Genomic DNA, 22,715 nt, shown 5'->3' on the forward strand with positions numbered 1-22,715 from the left:
TCCCCCATAGTGTTTCCTGTGCTGGTCCTGCAAAAATGAAGTCAAAGAATACTGTAAATGTGTCAAATACAATAGTTTTGTAGTTAATAATTGTTAACATTGCATGTTCTCTCTTTTCTTCTACATGAAACTAGTCGGCAACTGATATCACACATATAAGGGAACTGCAGACTAAACTAGAAGAAACTGAGAAAGACAAACACAACCTGCAGGAGAAGGTGAGACCTGTGTCACACTATTGCAAACGTTATCATTGTAGCAATCAGTGAAGTTCCTTCTGACTGGCTCATTCCATTGGTTTGCCAGCTTGAAAAGTCCACTTTTCAAACTATACAAGGATTTGATTTTATATAAACTTTTTCCTCTCTCTCTGGACCAGGAGCTGGCTGGTCCCTACGCTAGTAAGAATTCATAACATAACATAACATGTTATGTGATCCTGCATTAGTTGAGCAGTAACTTGTGTTGTGTCATGGAGTGTTGGGAGGTAAGCTGATATAAAATATGGGGAGGAAGCAGGGGGCCATTTATATGTATTTACATGTGGGCAGTGTTCCTTTAAAGATTTCCTCTAAAGTCCTTTTGTTGTATAGGTTCTAATATATGGGCACAAATAATATGAAAAAAATGATATTACTGTTTTAATTATCTTTAATTGTTATCTTTATACTTTATAAGACATTGGGTGTATTGGGTATATTTTTCTCCATTTTTAAATGAGATCTTTTGGTTTCTTAAGCCCTTCATTTTATGGTTCAGTGTACATAATAAGGGCTGGCATGGTCTGCAGGGTGCTAATCTTACATTGTTTCATGTGATTTGAAGCTCTTATGCCCCCAAGATGTTTGCGTTAGACATCTCCGCTGAGGTGTTTAAACTACTCAATGCAACATTCACAGAGGCAGACTGCTTACAAATGGGCAGTCATGTCAAGTTTCTAAGGCAAAATTGTGCAACTTGGACTAAGTTGTTGCCAACTGAACAAACCGTAACACAACTGTTTATTTACAATATGCTTTCGAGTTAGTACTTGCTATGCTGAGTCTCATGGATTGTAGTGAGCTCCAAAACGATGCAAGATATAGTCCTGCTTTTGACAGGATATGTTATATACAAACAGAAATGTGGAAAACCAATAGCCATTTTAGGGTCCCGCTTTTAATTCATAATGCACGTTACTTATAGATATGCCACTCTCCCTTCCAGATATGTTTTATAATGCCAGATATGCCACTCTGCCCCCTAGATATGCCACTCTGCTCCCCAGATATGCCCCTGCCAGACTTACCAATGCATCCCGAGCCTTGACCCCCTGGTGTCTAGTGGAGGCTTCTACAACGGAGCGCCAGCGTGACATGACCTTCCGGTGCTCCACCATAAAAGCCCCGGCAGAAGTCCCGACAGCAGCAGAGGTTGTCTGTGCACATCACGCAGACATCCACCCGCTGCTGGAGTGGAGGATCCAATTCCCCTGCAGCGCTGTGGGGAACCTGGATCCTAACCCTGCAGCAGGGATAAATGTAAAAAAAAAATACCTTTCCAGCACCCGGAACTGCATGTCCCAGGTGTCGGGCGATACAAATTGCGCATCCCTGTGCTAAATTGGGCCAATACGGTATTACTGTCCATGTATTTAGAATGCAATGTCATAAAAGTCCCTGTTAGTTTAACCCCTTCAGTACCGGGACGTACCTGGTACTTCCTGGTTAACAGTCACCGGTAGACCGGGACGTACCAGGTACGTCTCCTCCAAAAAACGCCCCCACATCACCACAATCGCGGTGATCGTGGGGGCGCTGCTGCTGCTGTCTGCCCAGGAGTCCTGGGCAGACAGCACAGCCTGTCTAAGCCCGCCCCCAAGCCCACGATCACTCCCACGGAGTGATTCTCTAGGCAGAAACTGCGATTGCAGAAAAATCTGCAATCGCGGTTTCAGCTGCCACAGGCAGCTTCAGGGAAGGGTGGGGGGGGTATTGAATGGGTCCCCACACAAGTGTGGGGACCTGATCCAACACCCCCCTGCTGCCTGATCGCTCCATGAGAGCGTCAGTGCAGCGTTAACCCCTTCAATGCCGCGTTTTTTAGGGGGTTCTGCTGCTGGTGGTCTGCCTGGAGGCAGACCAGCAACAGCAAAAACGAGCCCCCAGAAGTCCTCTGATCAGTCCTGTAGGACTGATCAGAGAGACTCCTCCCCTACAATCTCCAGTCTATTGGAGATTGTGTCCCAGCTGCCAGAGGCAGCTTCAGGGACAGGGAGACAGGGTTCTTTGGTCTCCACATGAGTGTGGAGACCAGACCTCCCCCACCCCCACCCTTCCTCAGTTAACCTCTACCCCCCTCTTCCTCAATTAACCCCTTCAATGCTGCGATTGTGTATGACCCCCATCGCAGCATTGCAGGGGTTAATATTAGTCCCCACAAGCTTGTGGGGACTAAATATCAATCAATGCTGTGCTTCAATGGAGCATCAGCATTGAAAGAGTTAAAAAAAATAATGTAAAAAATAATAATTAAAAACTTTTTTTTAAAAATAAATAAATTAAAAAAATAAAATAAAATAATAATAATAATAAAAAAATAACAGCACTGACCTGAAAGTCCAGGGTGCTTCCAGGTCAAATGCTGGGCTGATCAGATCACTCCTGGCCAATAGGAGTGATCGGATCATTATGGCAGCCCACGGATGACCCTGCTCTACAAAGAGAGAGGGGTCATCTAGGGTAATTATGAAAAAACACAAATTATTAATAAATGAAAAAATCATAATTATTACCTGATCACTTGTCGGTGACATTTTAAGTCGCTGATTATTGATCGGTCTCCCTGATTGATGTCAGCGGCCTAAACCTGTCACTTACAAGTAATCTGATGAAAAAAAATATAAAAAAAAATGTAAATGCACATGTTCCAGTTTTGCCCTCATAGCTTCCTCAAAAAATACATGAACCATGCATGTGAGGCCTTGTTGGTGAACAAAATGTGGTGTTTTTTTTCCAGTGTTACACATATGCTGTGCAAGAAATAAATTGCAACATTGAAATGTATGCGTTAAAAACGCAATAAAATAATTTCCCTGTGAAGTTTGGCAGACATCAGTGAAGAAATGGCTGGCTGAAAACTGTCAAAACTACCCTAGTTGAACACCTTGACTCGTCTACTGTTCATAAATATATACTTTTATGGGGTAATTTACAGTGGGGGGGCTTCCAAAATGTCCCAAATGGGATATGGGCCCAGGAAACCAATTTCTGAAAACTTGCGCATGTTCCAGTTATGGCCTCATGGCTTCCTCAAAAAATGCATGAACCATGCATGTGAGGCCGTGTTGGAACCGGGGGGTGTTGGTGAACAAAATGTGGTGCTTTCTTCCACTGTTGCACATATGCTGTGCAAGAAATAAATTTTAACATTGAAATGTATTTGTTAAAAACGCAATAAAATAAATTTTCCGTGAACTTTGGCAGACATCAGTGAAGAAAAGGCTAGCTGAAAACTGTCAAAACTTCCCTAGTTGAACACCTTGACTTGTCTACTGTTCATAAATATATACTTTTATGGGGTAATTTACAGCAGGGGGCTTCCAAAATGTCCCAAATGGGATATGGGCCCAGGAAACCAATTTCTGAAAATTCCAAATGTGAAAACGAAAATGCGCATGTTCCAGTTTTGCCCTCATAGCTTCCTCAAAAAATGCATGAACCATGCATGTGAGGCCTTGTTGGAACCGGGGGATGTTGGTGAACACAATTTGGTGTTTTGTTCTGCAGTTGCACATATTCTATACAAAATATAATATAAAATCTAAAGCAACATTGCAACATATGCAAAAAAAAACCCCAAAAATATAAAAATACCTCAAAATTTGGCAGCAATTGGCGATAAAATCCCTGTTTGAAAAGTGTCAAAATGACCCTAGTTGTACACCTTGACTTATCTACTTTTCATAAACATATAATTTTGGGGGGATAATCAGTATTTGTGACAACTATTGCAGTTATTAGACTACCATGCCAAATTTGAAAAAAATTACATTTCAAAAACGTGATGCATGCCTTGCAATATTTGCCCTATACTGGTCAAAATAGATAAAAATCCTAGCCATGTTGGGTGGTTTCCAAATCAGGACAAGTTAATGAATATATTTGGGATAATTTTTTCCCATTGGTTTAATGTGTGTACAATTTGTATGTATACAAAACTGTAAAAAAATGCGTTTTTTTTTCATTTTTTCCCCACTTTTTCCAGTTTTTTTCAAACAAAACAATGTACTACCCAGCTTACTATGGTTTCAAATGAAAGCCCTACTTGTGCTGAAAAAATCAATATATGATTTGTGTGGGTGCACCAATTGATAAGAGAGAAATTATAGTTGAAGAAAGACATGGCAAAAACACAAAAACGGCTCCGGTCCTTTAGCGACACCCTAGCTTAAAAATCCCGGTCCTGAAGGGGTTAATGGTCAGATGTCCCAATATGTTTGTCCATATAGAGCATATAATGAGTGGTTGAAAATCAAACCTGTTATTACATTTACCTATGTTTCCATTTGGATGGACATTAGATTGTGTAGTTAGATATGTTTCTAGAGTTTAGGGATGGTTTTGTAACCTTTTAAGAGCTATTTATATAAGGTAAGTAAGGTATTAGGAATATTACACAATATGTAAACACAGGTCCTTCTTCTGATATATACATTATTCTACAATTTAGGGCTATAATTTGTGAGCTCCTAGAAAAGCAGGGCATCTCGGATTAAAATATGGGTTTGGGTCTCAAATGGGAACTGTGCCCTTAAAGATGGACAGCTGGGATGTATAATAAGATCATATGATGAGAAATGTTCACATTTTATTGTAACATTTCTGCCCTAAGATTAACACCAAAGTAGGAATACTCTGCTTGGCTGTAAAGAAGAGCCTTCTCACTAGCTCAGCACTGAGCGCTGTTGCTTCCCTACTGATGAAAGAATTGTTATACAAGTGTTTTATTTTTTCTGCTTTCGGCTGTTCACCTGATTGCTTCAATGCCATGAAGATATTTTCTAGTAATCAGCGTAACCTGCAATTTCAATCATTGGTCACCAGAAAAATGGTTTGGAGTCTGAATGGGAAATAATTTATTCAGCATCCCTTCCTCAATCATTCCTCTAACATTTGAAGGCTAAATGGAAAAAATGAGAGCATTACTCTCTTTTTCATTTTTAAATCAGAATTAGACAACTACATAATGTCACAGGCAGATATGTCACTTTCTACAGTGAGACATCGCAGGGCACTTATTAACTATCTTCAGTGGCAGGCAAACAAATGTAACATGAAATATTTTGGAGGTAGTGGCAGAGAATACCCTCTGAGTCCTACATCACTTTCTGGGAAGTTCTAGCAACCTTCAGCCGGGGACCAAGCCTTGCCAAATGGCCTAGTAATATAATGACCCAAGACACTCTAAGCATAATAACTATTCTTGCCCAATACACATTCAGCAGAAGAAACTGCAGATAAAATCAATGTAAAAAATATGCAAATTACTGCCTAACTTTTTAGATAGGATGTAGAAGAAATTAAAGAGAAAAATAAACTTGTGATGATGGCTCAACATCTTTAAATCAGAATAGCCCAGATGGCAACTGATCCCTTTGCTATGCCATCCCTAAGTGCCCCGCTCTTGCCATACTACCACATTTTGTGGCATTGTGGAAGGAACCCTCCTTCCACAATTATTCTCCCGTCACCGGAACGGTGAAATCACTCTGTTTCACCGATCCACTCCCTTCTACAACTAATGGTGCAGCACAGAACGCAGGGGTTGATGGAGGCTCCCTGCGAACTACAACATTAATGGAGGGTACTCTTCCCTGCCTTTTCCATATTCCCTTCATCTGAACTTTAAGTGCCTATGTGGTGAGAAAAGCTCACTCACGCAATGGCACGTAAAGGCTTAGAGAATATTTTTCTTTATATTTAGTGAAAATAAATGAATCTATTTATTTAAAAGGCAGTCATTATGGAGCTATCCCCTCGTTACTGCTCAGCCAAGTGGTAAAGCATTCCTCAAAATGTTAGTCTTACTTTATTATTTATCATGCAAGTAGCTTATTGATTTAGCACAGTGCGTCTATTTTCTCCGTAGTATAGTAGTAGTAATAAAAAAAAAAAATCCCTGGATTTCATTGATTTTGGAAATCAACAAATCATTTTTGACAGAAACGTACATAACTAGAAGTAATTGATAAAAACTTTCAAAAAAATAATTATGGTGGTCCATATTTATTGATGTATTTATGTATGTTGGGTTAAAACAGCTGCAGGTGGCCCAGAGTCGAATTGACTTTCTGGAACATTCTATGGTGGAACGTTCAATTGTCAGCCGTCAAGAAGCGGTAATTTGTGATTTGGAAAACAAGATGGAGTTTCAAAGGGCTCAGATCAAAAGGTTTGAGGTAAGTGGAGAAGTCTATATATTATGTGCCTTTTTTATGAAAAGTTCCCCTTCACAAATCTGGCTGAGAAGCAGTCCTTTTACATAGACCTTTGCAACCAGAAAATATGTTGTGCTAACTGATTAACTGATCTCACCCAAAACCAAAATGTCAAAATGGTATTTCCAGCCTCCCAGAGGTCCATGCAATCCATTTTGGTTTTTAGCCTGTCTTCCTACCTTAGTTTACAGAGGTTCTATAATAGTGTTATACGCTGTATGGAAATTGACTTAGTAAAGTTTAACAGGGAATTCCTGTAACAAGGAGGATGTTTGCAGTTCAAAACCATGTGAGCAAACCCAAGAATTCTCACCAATCCCTTCCCATGGAGGAATCTTTCTATGGACTCTCCTGACATGACATTATCTTTCTGTCTTTAATGTGTCTGAGAAGCAGGGCTGAGCTGGTACAGGACATTATTCCACTAGGTTTTAATAAAAATCACCACCTTGATTAATAAAGAAATGTAAATATCACATTTATCCAAGTACATCTAATAGGGTACCCAAGGCATTCATTTAGTGATTCTCTATGAGATTCTCTTTGTGGACTTTGTTAAATAGCTTGGACCGGTGCACTTTCTGTAGTGATGACATGTAAATGTAAAGGATTATGTGATATATTGATTTCCTGAAACTGCAGATAAATTTGTGCTTTCTTTTCTTTGACCTGCTTATTTTTATTTATAAGAATTTAGTATTTCATAAATATGTATACCCAAACTTTTAAAATAGTTTCCTAATGTAAGACAAACTTTGAGAAACACAGAGATTCAAAAATTGTTCATGAGGCGCGGACTGAGCAGTGTATAATGTCAGTGGAAAACTGTCAAAGAGTATCATGAATGAGGGGGAAGTGAGATGTAATTTTGAAGGCTGCAGCTTTTTCTTGCAGGGTAAAGATTGTGCTCTTTGTAATCTTACTATATGATAAGTGATGATCAAAATGAATCCTGCTTGGTACATTTTACTTCACAACTGTGCGTCAGGTAGACAGACAGGTTTGGAGATAATCATTATATGAGTTATATATATATAAAACTTATGCAGGTGTTTAAAAGCCAGTGGAATTAATAGAATTGGGGTTAAGTAGTAAAAACTGGTTGGTCAAGTGGTATTAAGAAAGATTGTACAGATAAAGAGGAGCTCAGCCAGTAAAAATGACAATATAAGGGGTTTGATTATTTAAATGGGACTAGAATATACCTGAAAAGTAAATTGACCATTCCTCTGGCACTCAAAGGGTTGAATGAGTCTGTACAAAAGGAAGAAACAATGTAGTCAATAGACAACGATTGATACCACTCTTATGTGATGCCTAGATCAAACTAATGTGTTCTTTCATAATACTTTGCACTTAGTGTGAATTCTGACCATGTGATTTGGACTGAGGATATTGGGCCCAAATTGATGACTCTAGACTCTAAAAAGAACAAATGTTAAGTTGTTATTCACTAGTCAGTGATCCAACTCCTAACAAACACAGTGAAGTACCGGTAAAATGCACTAACCACTTGTATGCACATTTATTGAGCATACTGTAACTAAACATTCTCTCTAAAACAAATGCTATTTTCAATCATTGTAATCAAAACAGATCAAAGTAAACAACTGGGTAGACAGTGAAGTTCAGTTAAGCTAAATTAGCTGTAAAATTGAGTCCAGATCCACTTGATACAAAAATATATATAAATATGCGTGTATGTATCCAGAGGAGGTGACCTTCCTGTATCCTCCTCAATCCAGCCTTGATTGTAAAGGGTTATTTTTAAAACCTTTATATGTTTAGTGCAGTCTGTCAGTCTCTATTGCTGGAAGTCTTGAATAAATACATTTGTAGCAAAGTGTGCATTATAGCAACCAAACTAAATGTAAAAAAAACAATTATGTAACCCTTTACAATCAAGGCTGGATTGAGGAGCTTTGTCCCGAGGAACAATTATACAGGAAGGTCATTATGGAAGGTTGAATTGGGCCCACTGTTCTGAAGGTGTAAAACAACCCCCACCAAGTGGCCTAGTAATAAAATGACCCAAGACACTCGAAGCATAACAATTATTGCACAATACACATTAAATAGAAGAAACTGCATAGAAAACCAATTCAAGGAACATGGAGAGAACTGCCTACAATTTTAGATATAATGTAGAACAAATTGAAAAAAAAATTGTGATGATGACTAAAAATCTTTAAATCAGAACCAGGTGGCAACTCATCCCCTTGCCACTCCATCCCTAACTGAGCCGCTCTGGGCCACACTACCATATTGGACAATTACAGCTCACTTTCAATATTCCCCTTTTTAGATTATCTTTCAAGCTGTAACCCCAAATTTAAGCCTAAAGCACTCTTTCCACAATTATTCTCCCCATACTTAGTGACCTCTCCCATAATTGCTCCATTTTCCACCCTATTCTAATCTACAACTAGTAGTGCAGCACAGAACGCTGGAGCCTTTTCCATGTTTCCTCCACCGAAACTTTAACCTCATAAGGTGTGAGAACAGCTTACTCACGTAAAGGCTAAGGGAATACTTTTCTTTATCTATATTTAGTGAAAAGAAAAGAATCCATGTATTATCAGGTTGTAATTATGGATCTCTTCTCACGTTACTGCTCTGCTAATTTCCAAACTATGTCCATAAACAACAAAGTGGTTGTAAAGCATTTCTAAAACATTAGACCCTAGGAATTATTAAATTGTTGTGTCAAACTGTCTAGGTGCTGATTTTACGCTTGAGGGACAGCGTGATAAAAATGGGAGAGGAGCTGGAGAAGGCAGCAGATTCTGAGGCTCGAGAGAAGGAAAATGCCAAGTATTATCAGCTGCGCATGGAAGAGATGAAGGCGGAAATGAATGAACTGTTGCAGAGGGAGATGGAAGCATGTCGTAGACGCATGGAGTTGGTAAGCGCAATATGTGCACAACAGCATGGAGTATTTTAAAGTCATGACCATTATAATGAAACCAAGGGAACTCATTCATGCTATCAAAGTTTACCACAGATACAGTGCTTTTGAAAAGTAACAAAACAATGTTTTTGCGTGCATTGTTATTTCACTGAAAAATCTGCCCTTTTTAAACATTTGTATAAAGTTAGTTTATAATAACCTTCTGGTAAAAAAAGCAAACCGAATGCTAGTGTTAAAAATATGAATTATGTTTCATCACGATGAACGGCGACGGTAAATTCACAAAAAAATAGCAATAATTAAACTTCAGATTTGGCTAAAACTAAACTATACCAACAGTAAAATGACATTTTATTTTTCTCTTACATTTAGGATTGTAGATGCAAGGTTACAATCGGCAACCCTTGTAATGCTTGTTTTTCTCCTTTAATCCTACATGATAGATAGGCCCTCAAAGAAACCAATTTACCACAATTAATGAGATGATTGTTTGAACATGATTGTTGAATCGCCATGAGGGGACTGTTTATTGACCTGTCCGTGCCCATGGACTGGTTTCCTTAGAATCGTGGTCTGCCATGAATAAATGAGAAATGGATTTGGGCGCCACTGCTCAACATCTTAACCTTCATGTCATCAATGGTCAGGATTATGCTTTACAAAATAAAGGAAGGGAATTTCAGATATGCTTAAGCTAATATGGAACAGCATTACTGACAATGTATTTAATCATCAGACATTTTATAAGTCTTATGTAGCATAGTTAACAATATAACATTTTACAAGAAACCCTGCTTTTTACATATTACCTTTCTTTACCATAAAAAAAAAAAATACTATTTTGAATATAAACTTTCCTCTAGCAATAAAAGCTAAGCTGTGTCATCTGGAAAGTTTTATATTAACAGATTCCAAAAAAGTCATTTGCACAGGCCTTGAATATATTTTCCTATTTTACTCATATTCCACGTAGTCATCTCGTTTAACCCATTTTAATTTGGAATCTGGAAACTGAAGTGAATATTATGTGCATAAATGTGCATGTATAACAAAATGAATTTATTGTGAGTGTACATAAGAGAGAATGCTTCCTATGTGGTTTGTGTAGAAAAAAGGTGGTTATAGTTGATCCATTCCCCTGGAGGTTAAAAATCTAATTTTAGAGGCTTGAGGTAGTAATGAAGAAACAATGTCACGCTTTGCAGTGAACTCTACCCGGTTGCAGAAATTGCGGTGTTAACCACCACAGTGATTGGCATTCCATGAAAAAACCTTGTTCACATTTCCACAAGTGAAAAGCGGTGACCTTAACTCAATCTGAGTTCTTTTTATTACCTCGATTTGGAAGACTATTCCTTGTAATAACTGATCGCTGTCAGGTCAGTGTATTAAACACTGGATGCTGGTATTAGCTCATAAACCAAATCTCTTGGGTTAGCACTCGGAATAGTGGGAACTGTACTTACACAGTTCAGCAGATGCTATAGCAGAGGAGTTTCTCATTAATCCAGTCATAGAATAGCAGATATTACACAAGGCAAGCCGTATTCATGATAAACTGGTAAACTGGATGAGGTGATAAACTGTGTTTAATTACAGAAACATACTAGAAGAAAGTAATGGGTGTTATTTTTTAGTTTCTTTTTTTAGTAAACACTTGAAAGTAAAAAAAAATCATAAATCAGCTTCTTGCTTATTGTTATTGTAATTTTGGTTATCGGAACCCACTGTCATTCATGGCCAGGGTTTTTGCACACCTCAGTGCCCAAAGCTTTTTTGCCATGTTGGTTCCCTTTTTTCATGTTTTCTCTACCCACACAAATCTTATATTGTTTCTTTCAAGGACAGGTATGGCTTTATATTCAACACCATTCCTCGAGTCCACATACATAGGTTTTAAGATATATATGGTGAGCCAAACAATCCTTTTAATGTTGCTTTGCAAAAAGGTTTTTTAGATTTCTAGTAGAAGGGACATTTGTCTACCTTTTTTATTTCTTTATACGTTTTCCATTTTATTATTTTGATAGGATATTAATTTGGGGTGTTTACAGACCACAGGGTAATTATCTCATAACTAGATAGTACCTCTTATGGTGACATGAATGTCATTAATTTTTATTTTTAATTTTTTAAAAATAATGTTACAACTATTCTGTTAATATCTATTTTTGCAGAGGGAGAAACTTCTCTTTTTTCATCCCCTCTGCAGCTGTACAGTTGTGAGTGTAGTATTTGTGGAGGGACACTCAGAGATCCCAACAGAGTATCATTTCTGTTTGTGTGCACTCAAAATGCCACAGTAGAGTTGGACCCTTGAAGACTGTTTTTGGTAGGGCAGATGGACTGGTCTTTTGCCTCCCAAACATCAGTGATTTCTCCAGCAGGGGCCAAAAGGATCCTGCTGGCCGTTTGGTCGGGAATGAAAGGAAAGGGGTCATACCTCGATTTGAGACTACAGGAAAATGAAGATTGGGCACTCTACTGTGTCTCATTTTGGCTTTGGCACAGGATTCTAACAAATCCTTAATGGAAGTCCTGCACTTCGTGCTTCATTACTGAGTACTGTTAAATTCCCATTTCCTATAAATCTTTATTTAATCAAGTAAAATTTTGTTTGGTTCATATTTTTGAAATGTCATGTGACGCAAAAGTAGGTGTTGTATTATAGAGACTTAAATGACAAAATGCCTAAACGTTTCTATGCTGTTTTTATGGAATTTTTCAAGTGAAAATAAAAAAAAAAAAATCTGCTAAGGATGCCTATGAAGGAACAAATCACAAAATATCCTCCTGGACTTCGGACATTTTCTCTTATTTTAAAGGGGGAAAAAAATAATTACATTCATAAATACCAAGACAGGGATTGAATTATTCTAGTTACTCTACCTCTATATATTAACAGATATGAATTCTTTAGCATATACAGGCAGCATCGCATATTTAGAAGGTGTTATTGATTTTTTTTTTCACCATCCCTGTGTGTCTGTACATTAATCGAGAATACAGACTTTAATAAACAGTATAAGGGTCACATAGTGGTACTTAAAAAACGTCTCGTTTCTCAAATCAATATATGCAGGCGCGCACACTAAAACAATATGATAACATGTACACCCGTTACAGTTCAAAGTCTTCAATGATTCATTTTGTATTCATGACACAGCCAGAATTCACAGGATGTCACTAATAACTTCTATTAAACCTTACACTAGATTATCTTCGTGTTACATGAAGAATCCCTCCCATAAAAGTCGATTGGGATATGGGGGAAGGTAATACATCTAAAAACGGTTTATGGTTCTAGCGTGCCCCTATGCCCTGGGACTGCTATTAAGACTGTGTTAATTGCATACTATGTTACAATTCACTTCGATAACAGGTAGTTTACTGAATTTGTAACTAGAGTATGCCAGTTTTTCATGGCATTATAAACCAGACCTAACATCATATGTCTTCACGTTTCTTAACATTGTTATTATTTTCAACTCAAACATGTCTGTCAAGTTGTTGTCAAGAGTTATCTAGAACACTCTGGCAACTGATTATCCTGCAACACTGTAGGAGTGGGACAAAAATCACAATATAAATTTCTATAGGTGACCCGCTGAGTATCCATAAATGGAATTTCTTGTGGATGTTGAATGGAAAAATCATGTCATGGGTAATTTATTGCAGTAAATGCAAGCCTTCTAAATAGGTCAATACATCATGTCTCCAGAGAAACAAACTTGTTCCATTGTGCCTAAATAAGTGAAATTGAAGTATTATTTCTGAGAAATTGTGCTTCCTTTCTTATCTGATAGCTCCCCCCCTGATATTTCTGATGGACAGGTACCTGAGAGACTCATATGAGCAGAAATTCACACTCTGAATGTGTTTTTGACGTGTCACTGGATTCTGTAGTTATTATAATTCCAGCAGCACCAAGAAATCTATATTTATATTGTTGCTGAGAGTCCTTTTTTATTTTATGGGTTCGGTAAAGGCCCTTGCTGTCCTCAGTCCTTTGCAGTTAGCTAAGTGGAGGGGGTTAGCAGCCCTAAAAAACCTTTTATCATAAAACCTCACTGCAGGGCACTGGGATGTGGGTGGTGGACTTCTTTTTTTAAACAGTACGTTTAGATTGTCCAATTTTTGACAGGTCTGTCTCTTTAATTTATTGTCTATATGCAGACCATAAATATAGAAGCAAGAATTACTCGCTGATACAAACAAGAACATACATGTCAACCATGATTCCTGTGAACAAAAGCCATGTCTGCATTTAATGTTAAAAACTGATTTCAGAGCTTTCCGTGTGTCAGCCACTTCTCTCTCTCCTCCACTCTCAAAATATATAGCCTGGAAGGCATAGCATTCTCAGAGGTACCATATATTCTACAACACTATATTTATAGGACGCCTCTTGGATATTCTGAATGGCTCATAATTTTGTCCAGCGCTGCATGTTTTATCCTTTCTCTGTTTGAGACAGAAGCAACTAATCAACTTGAGATTTGGCCCTGAAGCACACAAACAAGTTATGTTTCACAGTTCGATGGTTTCTGCTGTTGCTCATGTCCTATAGCCTCCTCATATAATCCAAATATTTTATTTGACCCTCTGGGCAATTGGATTAGCAGGCATATTATAGCGTTTTTCATTTAGCTTTGGAAATGTGGGGCTATGTTTGCTTCATGAACCAGTTGACATATATGGGTCTTGTTTCTAATGAAAATACAAGAAAACAATGAAAAACATTATACTGATTGTCTTTACAAAGAAATAAGAAGCCTATGCAAGAGAGCTTATATTCTTGAGTTGTCTACTTGGCTCTGTGGCTACTACCATGTCTATACTACCCTTAGATCAGCGCACATTTAATCCAAATGAAAGGTTGATTCAGTCAAGTGGATGGACATTAAATAATATATAATGTTTATGTCAGGTGTCCTATACATATGGAAAAAAAACATATTTTAATCTGTTGGAATGTTACATTTTGCACTGTATGTTGTACTGATATATGACAACTTGTCACCAAGCAAAGTAATGTTCATCTAAACAAAAAGTATACAGTATATTCTGTAGGACACAAGCTACGTCTGAAAATAAAAAAGAGAACAAGGTTGATTGAATTCATTATTTTTTGGGGGTTATGGGGTCTCTAGTGTCTGCGTATCACTCCAAAACATTCTGTTTACCGATGACATCCAAAAGAAGAACTGATATCAAAACAAGCAAGATTCTAGTTTCTTTTTGAATTATCCTACTTATAAAATGTTGGTCTTATAAAAGGATTAAAATGCATCAGGAGGAATACACTGTAGTTGTTTTTTTCTCTTTGAGGTTTACAAAGCATGTTTAAAAGACATGCTAAAGCCAATTAATGACATGCCGAGTATAAAGTGAGAGTCATTACTTTCCCAAGGCCAAAATAAAAAAGAGTTTGCATATTGAGTTTGCTGTACCACATTTTTCTACCCAGAAATTATCACTTATTCTGCTGGGCCTGTTTCCTGTTATTGTTAGTTCTCCAAGATGTTTGGAAAAACCTACATGCCAAGTTCCTTTAAAAAAACAAAAAAAAACGCGTGCAAGTGTACTTAGAAGAATTGTTATTGTTTTGAAGACAAAAGGTGGTCACACCAAATATTGATTTAATTTAGATTTTTTTGTTTTATCCACTCAATTTGCATTTTGTTAAATGATAAAATAAACTATTAACATGTCTATTTTTTAAAGCATTCTAACTTTACAGCTTTCCTCCACACCTGCCTAAAACGTTTGTGCGGTACTGCACATATATATATATATATATATATATATACTGTATATACATATAACTATTATTATATAGATAGAATAATATACTACTCAGTGGGACATGATTTGGGCACTGTTCCATAGGGCATAGAACAATTCAAATTTGTTGTGTTGAAATTCCTCAGCCTGTTTTATGTAGGCATTAAAAGTGTTAAAATAACATAGTGGGTATATTTCTTCTTTACGCAGCTTTATAAATACTGTCCACACTATAAAAAGACATGAGTAGGGAGATCATTCTTGTAGTTAAAATATAGCACTATTACGAATAGGTCTCCAATTGTATTTTATTCATTTAATCAAGAAAGTAATGCATCTGAGCTTAGAACAGTAGCTCTCAGCTGGACACATGAGTAGAATATAATTTAGCTGCATGACTCATAGAAAATTGAAGTTTTTATAATGAACTTATATCTTCTGCCCTCTAAAACATTGTGACCTTTTTGTTCTCTGAGATTTTAGTCGTCTGATCACATTATCCTGGAGCACTTATAACTACTACATCAATGGTCATCAACGCAATAATAAAGACTTATGGAACATTTTATATGTATTCCCAGCTCTCTCATATTCAGTTTTAAAAATATGGTAATGGTTTAATTTTGAAGGCTTAAATAAGTAGTGTTATCAAACCAGCAAATTCAAGATTACTTAAAGCATGTTAAAAAGCCTAAATGGAAACACCATAAAAAGGTTACGCTACTTTTTGTTAAAACAATCCATAGTAAGTGTTGTATACGGTTTTTGAATAGAGTGAGCTGGTCAGCAGCGCTGCCTGGAGGTGAAAGCTATTGTAATAAAAAATCTACCCATGCCCTGGCACCCATTGGACTCTGCTGCTCAGCCTAGTACCTAGTAAGTACTCTGTAATGTAAGAATTTTTTGTATCACACATCCTCAAGAACAGTTTGCTGAGAATATAGATAACCGTGTCATGTTTTCCAATTAACAATTGGCTTTGATTAGAGTTTATTGTGTTGGCTTTGGGTTTCATTTAGCAAGTTTGGAGTAATTGTTCACTTGAATAATGCAAGGGACAGATCTCAAGCCATAAGGGGTTTTTTTTCCTGCTAAATCAGTGTGAACAAAGACTATGTACATGACTTACAAAATAATCTATGAGGCCTTCACTGAACAGTTGAGTGGAGCATTCTCAGAACATGTGAGTAGAATGGCATGGATGGGGCTCAAAGCTCTGAGACATCTTTGCAATGAGCCAATTTGCTTTTGGAGCCCTAAACAAAGTGTGTTTTTGACACCCATCTCAACTACGTGTATCCATTAAGGCATTTTGTCTTTGGCATTGTTTGGTTTATCAAATTGTTTACTTCATCTTGGCTGTTGATGAAACCTAAATTGGTAGAAAGTCCATATCAAGCCCTAACTCTAATCAAACAGAAAATACTGAAACGGAAACATTTATGTCCTTCTTTAATGTGACTAAACCTTCAGGGAAAAGATAAAATGTCAACTCATGCTTATTTTTGAAGATGCTAGAGAGTGCAATTAATATTTTGTCTTAGTGGAACAGCACCTTTAAAGAGGTTAATGTTAACAGTTATGTGACCTAGGAAGAGCTACCTGGAGATTTGCCTCTTTTTAAAGTATGTCTGCAATCGCTGGATAGGGCTAGCTGTACATAAGGGTGATACTAGCACTAGACAGACTCCAGTGGGCAGAGAATGGGCAGGAAAGTGGCACCACCTAGGCGGGGATTGGGCATGACCCTGAGAGTCCCAGCAGCTCTTCACCCTGGGACTGTGGCTCCCAGGTATACATATAAACTAAAGTCTCCCACGCTGCACCATCTTGCATAAAACAGTTCAAATAGCATGAAATTGTTGAGGATAAACAATATATATATGCCCTTTCTTTTCACCCAGTGCTGGTCATGCTTTGGTGCACACCAACTTCAATTTCATCTGTCTCTGTTAAATTTTCCTTTTTGATAAAATAACTTAGTGAAATTCACTGTTTATCCTGATATTCTAAAAGTTAAGAGCAACACTTAAAACTGCCCTTTACTCATTTTAAAATGACAAAACATCTGGCTTACTGTGTAGTGCTGCTGTTGTAAAGGTGGTGGTATTGTTACTGACTGTTGAAAGCATTAACGGCCTGTGCAGAATAATTGTGATCCCCCATTATAGTATTAATGGAAAAGTGGAAAAGACAGTGGGGGTACCAATTTATTACACTTACTCGGGTGCACTTGAATATCAATCAGGCTGTGATGTCTTTATACTGTTTTTAATGCATTTTTATTTGTTATCTACATTATTATGTTCTGGTTTTTGTAAATAACAGGTGCCGTATCACAAAGCACTTGCTCCTGCTACAAAACTAGTTTATATATATAAATAGACAAGAAACTTTTTTCCTAGAAATCCATATACTGCAGGATATAACCTATTTACGGCAAAAAAAAATTCAATTATGTACCTTAGTTGTACACAGCTAAAATGATTATAGACAATGGTGGTTTAAAGATAGCTGGCCCACAAAAAAAATGTGTAACCTGTGTCTGTGCATGTCTAGTACAAACATTACTTTTTCAAAAAAATAAGGCCTAAGGTCCAGTATCTGTTGAATATAATTGTTCTAACCTGGGTGGGGGGAGGTTGCTGCTTTACTAGGGCCGATTGCTGCACCGGGAAACTGGCCTCGCTAGTACATTGTAGCTGGGCTGGTTGGAGATCTCTCTCTAAACTGGGCCATTTATACCACAGACCTCTGTAGTAGAGGACTGCATTGGGAGGCGGGTCCTGCGGAACCCGCCAAAAAACTTGCGGGCACAGGCGCTCTTGCTGGGGTTGCGGGCGGTCAGGCACTGTACCTGCGGGTCCCGGTAATCCTGCGCAGTCCCGCAAGGCTGCCTTCTCGCTACTCCCTTACAGTGTCTCCTCTCTTGCTCCGCCCAGGAACAAAACGGAGTCATGTGATGTGACGTTACTTCCCGTGACTCTGCCTTGTTCCTGGGCGGAGCAAGAGAAGAGACGCTGTGAGGGAGCAACTCCAGGGCAGCCTTGCGGGAAATCTGCCATTCGGGTAAGGAGGTGGGCTTGATTGGCCACAAATGTGGTGGGAGCGGGCGGGATTGGCCACAAATGTGGCGGGAGTGGGTGGGAGTGGAACACCCACATTGCGGGAGCGGGCGGGATTGGGCAAAAAATCAGCAGGAGCGGGATTAAAAAAGCAGTCCCACGCAGGGCTCTACTCTGTAGTATCTTTACAGTGTGCCCTAAGGAGGGAGAGCATAGGGATATGATATTCTGGTTTTCCATATAACAAACAAGCAAGGATCAACTACAAAACAATTCAGGTTGGATTCATTTACAACCTAGAGTTTTGGGAAGAATATGCTAATATTTCCCACTACTGGGTTCCAGCCTTAAAAAAAAACAAACATCATACATACATAAATTATTCTGCAGATACAGTCACCAGAAAATGATTCTCCACATGGCAGACCGGGCATGACCATAGAATGCCAGTTTTCATGTAAAAAAGGGAAGAGATTCACAGTAATTTATAAATGTTTCGGCTGTAGTCCACCCTTTTGAACATTTTCCAAACAGTCCCAGCCAATACCTACCTACATTTTTTATTTAATCTTTTATTTTTTATTTTTTTAACCTATTTAATTTTTTTAATTATTTTTAAGCCTAGTGGAGCCTGAAATATAAACTGCCCCAGATGGTCACTAATGTCCTTGTGAATTATTCAGGCCACAGCCCAAATGTGTAAATTTTCTCAACAACTGCATAGCTACAACTTAAGCAGCAGCCCATTTAGTTCACGTTGTCTGGTAGCTTTCTTACATATGTGTGCTTGAGTTACAGATATTTTAAAAAATAATCCTTGTGCACATCTTGTAATTTATTTTAGGATGATTCTGATAAACAGGAAGTCCCACCACCATGTTATGTGACTCTGAGTTAGTATCAAGGCAGCTTACACATGCCCCATTGACAGGCTTAAGGTGTGGGCTAATTGATTAAGTGTGTCTGTGTGTTACAGTAGGTGAATCTGTGTGTAAGTGTTTGTATGTGTGTTAGTTATGGGGGACACTTGGCTTTGCATGACCGAAGGTACCAACTCTCCGGCATCAATCGGTCACTTGGCTGAGCTTGCCATATGGGCTGAAAGTTGACAGCTATCTACTGCCTGCACCCTATTTGACACTGTTCCCTTATCTTATTTTTACCTGCCAAACTCATAGATAGAGTCTGTATGGTTTTAATAATGAAAATAAGGCATCAATTCTGATCATGGAATAATGTAATCCTGGTTCTCGCAAGCATCTTGGGAAATCAATATTTTTCAGATAAAATAAGAAAGAAAAAAGGGTTTATGTAATCCGAGAGCAATTCAATTTATGTCCCATGACTAGCTGAGTCTGCACCATATATAGAAACAAGCCTGCTCCAATATACATCAGATGACGTGATTAGAGATTAGCAGGGGTCGTGTGAATTAGTTCCAGAAGATATGCAGCAAAATTGTGTTGCACATATCGCAATCACTTAACGTAATATACCAGTACCTCATATACACAGAGGTTGCAAAAGGGGTGGATGGGCAATTCCTTTTTTTTTGCAGCTTAAAGTGCACTGGTTACTCAAAATGGTGAGTAAATTAAGAAACTCCACTGAACCAAGTGGTCTACCTAGGCCTAAGGCGGCACTCTTAGAGTGGGATCTCGTGTAAAACTTATATACTGAGTTAGCTGGAACACAGCCTCTAGTAGGGTCAGATGACAGATCTCTTCCTTTAGAGGTACGGATCTCCATAATTGCACCACTAAACGTATCTGCTAAGTACATAAAAAATGTGATGCCATAAAGATAAAAACAACAAATATGGTTTCTGAGTGGGGGGTCACTCGTAAGTGGGTATGGGCTATTTGGCAAATGTAAATTTGTTGGGTTCTATACCTTTGAGCAAATCGGTAAGTTTACTGAATGTGGTCTTGATGAGTGTGACAGTTGCATGGGTTGCTGGGATATTCTACTCAATTGCTGTGTAATTGTCTTGAAGCTAAATCAGGTCATGAATTGAAAAAAAATAATTTAATTTCAGCATTTCAGCAGTTTTGAGACGCAAAGTGAGTGTACGGATCCTCTTACAGGCAGAATGACTCCTGGCAATGTCATGGAATGTCATGCAACTGTGCACATTACATTCTTGCATAGAACAGAGGCCATTGTTCAAGACAATAATCCGTGCTGCTTTGTGGTTTTTCCATTGTCGTTCTTCTATTCTTACTATCCTCAATTTTTGTCTCTTTAAATAAAATTATTATTTAAATTTATAACAAAAGCTTCATTGGGCATTTCTTTTTTCCCAAATAGTGTCATGATGAAATGCTAAGTGATCCACAAAGCTAATTGATTAATTACCAATAAGAGACATCCTAAGGTTAGCGGTCTTCAGAACGGAGGCAGATAGCTGTCATCTAACAAATCAATAACATGATCTGAGTTATGTGTGTGTACAGTCTGCAGCACAAATCGTATTACAAGATGTTAACACGGAACACCTTGCAAAGCGAAACAACATGATCCAGTAACACTGCGCACATTTTATTAAATGCTAAAATGTTTGGTCTGAACCTCAGGGATTTGTTTACAGTCTACTGTCAATAAACTGACTTTGCTAACGCAAATACTTGTTAGATGTTTTAAGAACAAAAACACCTCCATAAAAAAAATATATATTTTATCATGATGTGTCCAGTGCTAGTTGTAGCTTTGTCAAAAGGCCATAAGCAATAAATATGTTTTATTCAAATTATAGGCTGCATTCCTGATATAAGAAGTTAAATTCAGGGAAATGGCCTATATTCAAAATAGTCAAAGCAGAAGAAATTCATACTCCTCCGTATCAAAGGGAAATACTCTTTATGCAGCTTGGGACTCTCCACCATTCTCTGTCTGTCATCAAATTCTTGAATAATGTAGGTGACAAATTTCAACCCTACAAGGAAACTGAAAGTTTAGGGGACTCATTGCCAAGATCAGGCACCTTGAGCATGTGAGAACACACTGTATGTTAGGTAATAAGCAAAACCTGGTCAAGGCCTAGTATATCTAATTTTCAACAGTACCAAATGCTGAATTTACTCTACTTATATTCAAAGGACTGTGTAAGAGGGTCTTAGCAGAAAATAAGTAGGTGATGATTGGCAAAAAAAAATATAGGTATTTATAGGTATTTAAAAAAAAAAAATAGCTTAACATAAAATATTGTGCATTCTGCATATGGCACAGTGTGTGTAAATATATATATATATATATATATATATATATATATATATATATATATATATAATGTGCCAGCGTTCCTTGTGTGGATATTAAAAAAGGCTTCTTACTGAACTATGCTTACAGAACTATGAAATATGAAATAATAATCATAGTATTTTCCTCGTTACGATCCATTCTTCATATATTTATTCATTTATATTTTTCATACATTTATTCATAAGACTAAAATAATCTTTGATGATGAAGGAAAGAATATATTTAGCTTTGTTTGCTTGAAAATGCTTGCCTTCTGAGTGCAGTTTTCAATTGATCTGTGGGTGGTATAGTGTTTTACATTTATTCAATAATTTTCTGTTTTATCGGATATGCTACTAATCAGCTGCACAGATTATATTTTTATGGGGGGCAACTGCTAAAGTTCTCTCTTGTTTTGTATAAGATCCCTTCTCTGCCATATTGTTAAGACAAACATGTAGACATATATACCATGTTTATTTGTTTATAAGTATGCTCATTTTCTTACCTTACAATCCTCAGAAAATATTTTAGCGTCTCTATTGTTTGCTCTTGATTTTAACACACAGTTGCCATATCAGCTTTAACAATTTGATATCGGTAACTTTACATGTGTCGATGTCCCCATATCTATCATGACAACTTAATGGGTTAACGATTCAAAGTCAATTTTTAAACCCTATTGATTACATAACATTCTATTAACAGAATGATTAAAACCTGTCCCTTCTTGAAATATTTTACATTTTTATTTTTGAAAATGCAGCCAGCATAACTCTACATAAGCAATGCGTGTCAGAACCCTAGAGCCACAAAAGAGTTAAAATGAACCTATCCAATCAAATAGGACGAAATTAGATCAGTAATCCAACATACGATGGTTTAAAATATGCCATGAGCTATAGTAATAGAATAAGCGTTTCCTTCAGCTACAAGCAAACCATTTATCTTAATGAAAACCAATGAAACTGGGATGTGTGGATGTGAAGGCAGCTGTGCTCTCTTGTTATATAATTATAGCCCATCTCATAAGCCTTCAGGGTATAATAAAAGGTTGATGCAAAGCTGGCTTGACCCATACGAAACAAGAATCTAGAAATAAAAAAATACTCACAAGTATGAGAGAGAAATGAAACCGCAACTCCAATTAAGACAAATCTCTAGTTATGGACGTCACTACAAAAGATACTATTTTTATCTCACAGCTTTGTTCTTCTCTTTATAGAAACAAATA

At 37.5% G+C, this 22,715-nt stretch overlaps 1 protein-coding gene across 1 annotated transcript in view; it reads left to right on the forward strand.

Annotated features, from left to right (window-relative positions):
* The window catches only part of LOC149290215 (unconventional myosin-XVIIIb-like), a 219,670-nt gene that overhangs the window by 155,758 nt on the left and 41,197 nt on the right, over positions 1–22,715 (forward strand). The window contains exons 37-39 of the mRNA XM_089489442.1: positions 135–218; positions 6,302–6,439; positions 9,198–9,383. Of these exons, the coding sequence (XP_089345568.1) occupies positions 135–218; positions 6,302–6,439; positions 9,198–9,383 (408 nt within the window). The remainder of the gene's footprint in view (positions 1–134; positions 219–6,301; positions 6,440–9,197; positions 9,384–22,715) is intronic.

This window comes from Sceloporus occidentalis, unplaced genomic scaffold (genome assembly GCF_023333645.1).
Source record: "Sceloporus occidentalis isolate IW3139 unplaced genomic scaffold, rSceOcc1.0.p SCAF_40, whole genome shotgun sequence".
Classification (NCBI taxonomy): Eukaryota; Metazoa; Chordata; class Lepidosauria; order Squamata; family Phrynosomatidae; genus Sceloporus; species Sceloporus occidentalis.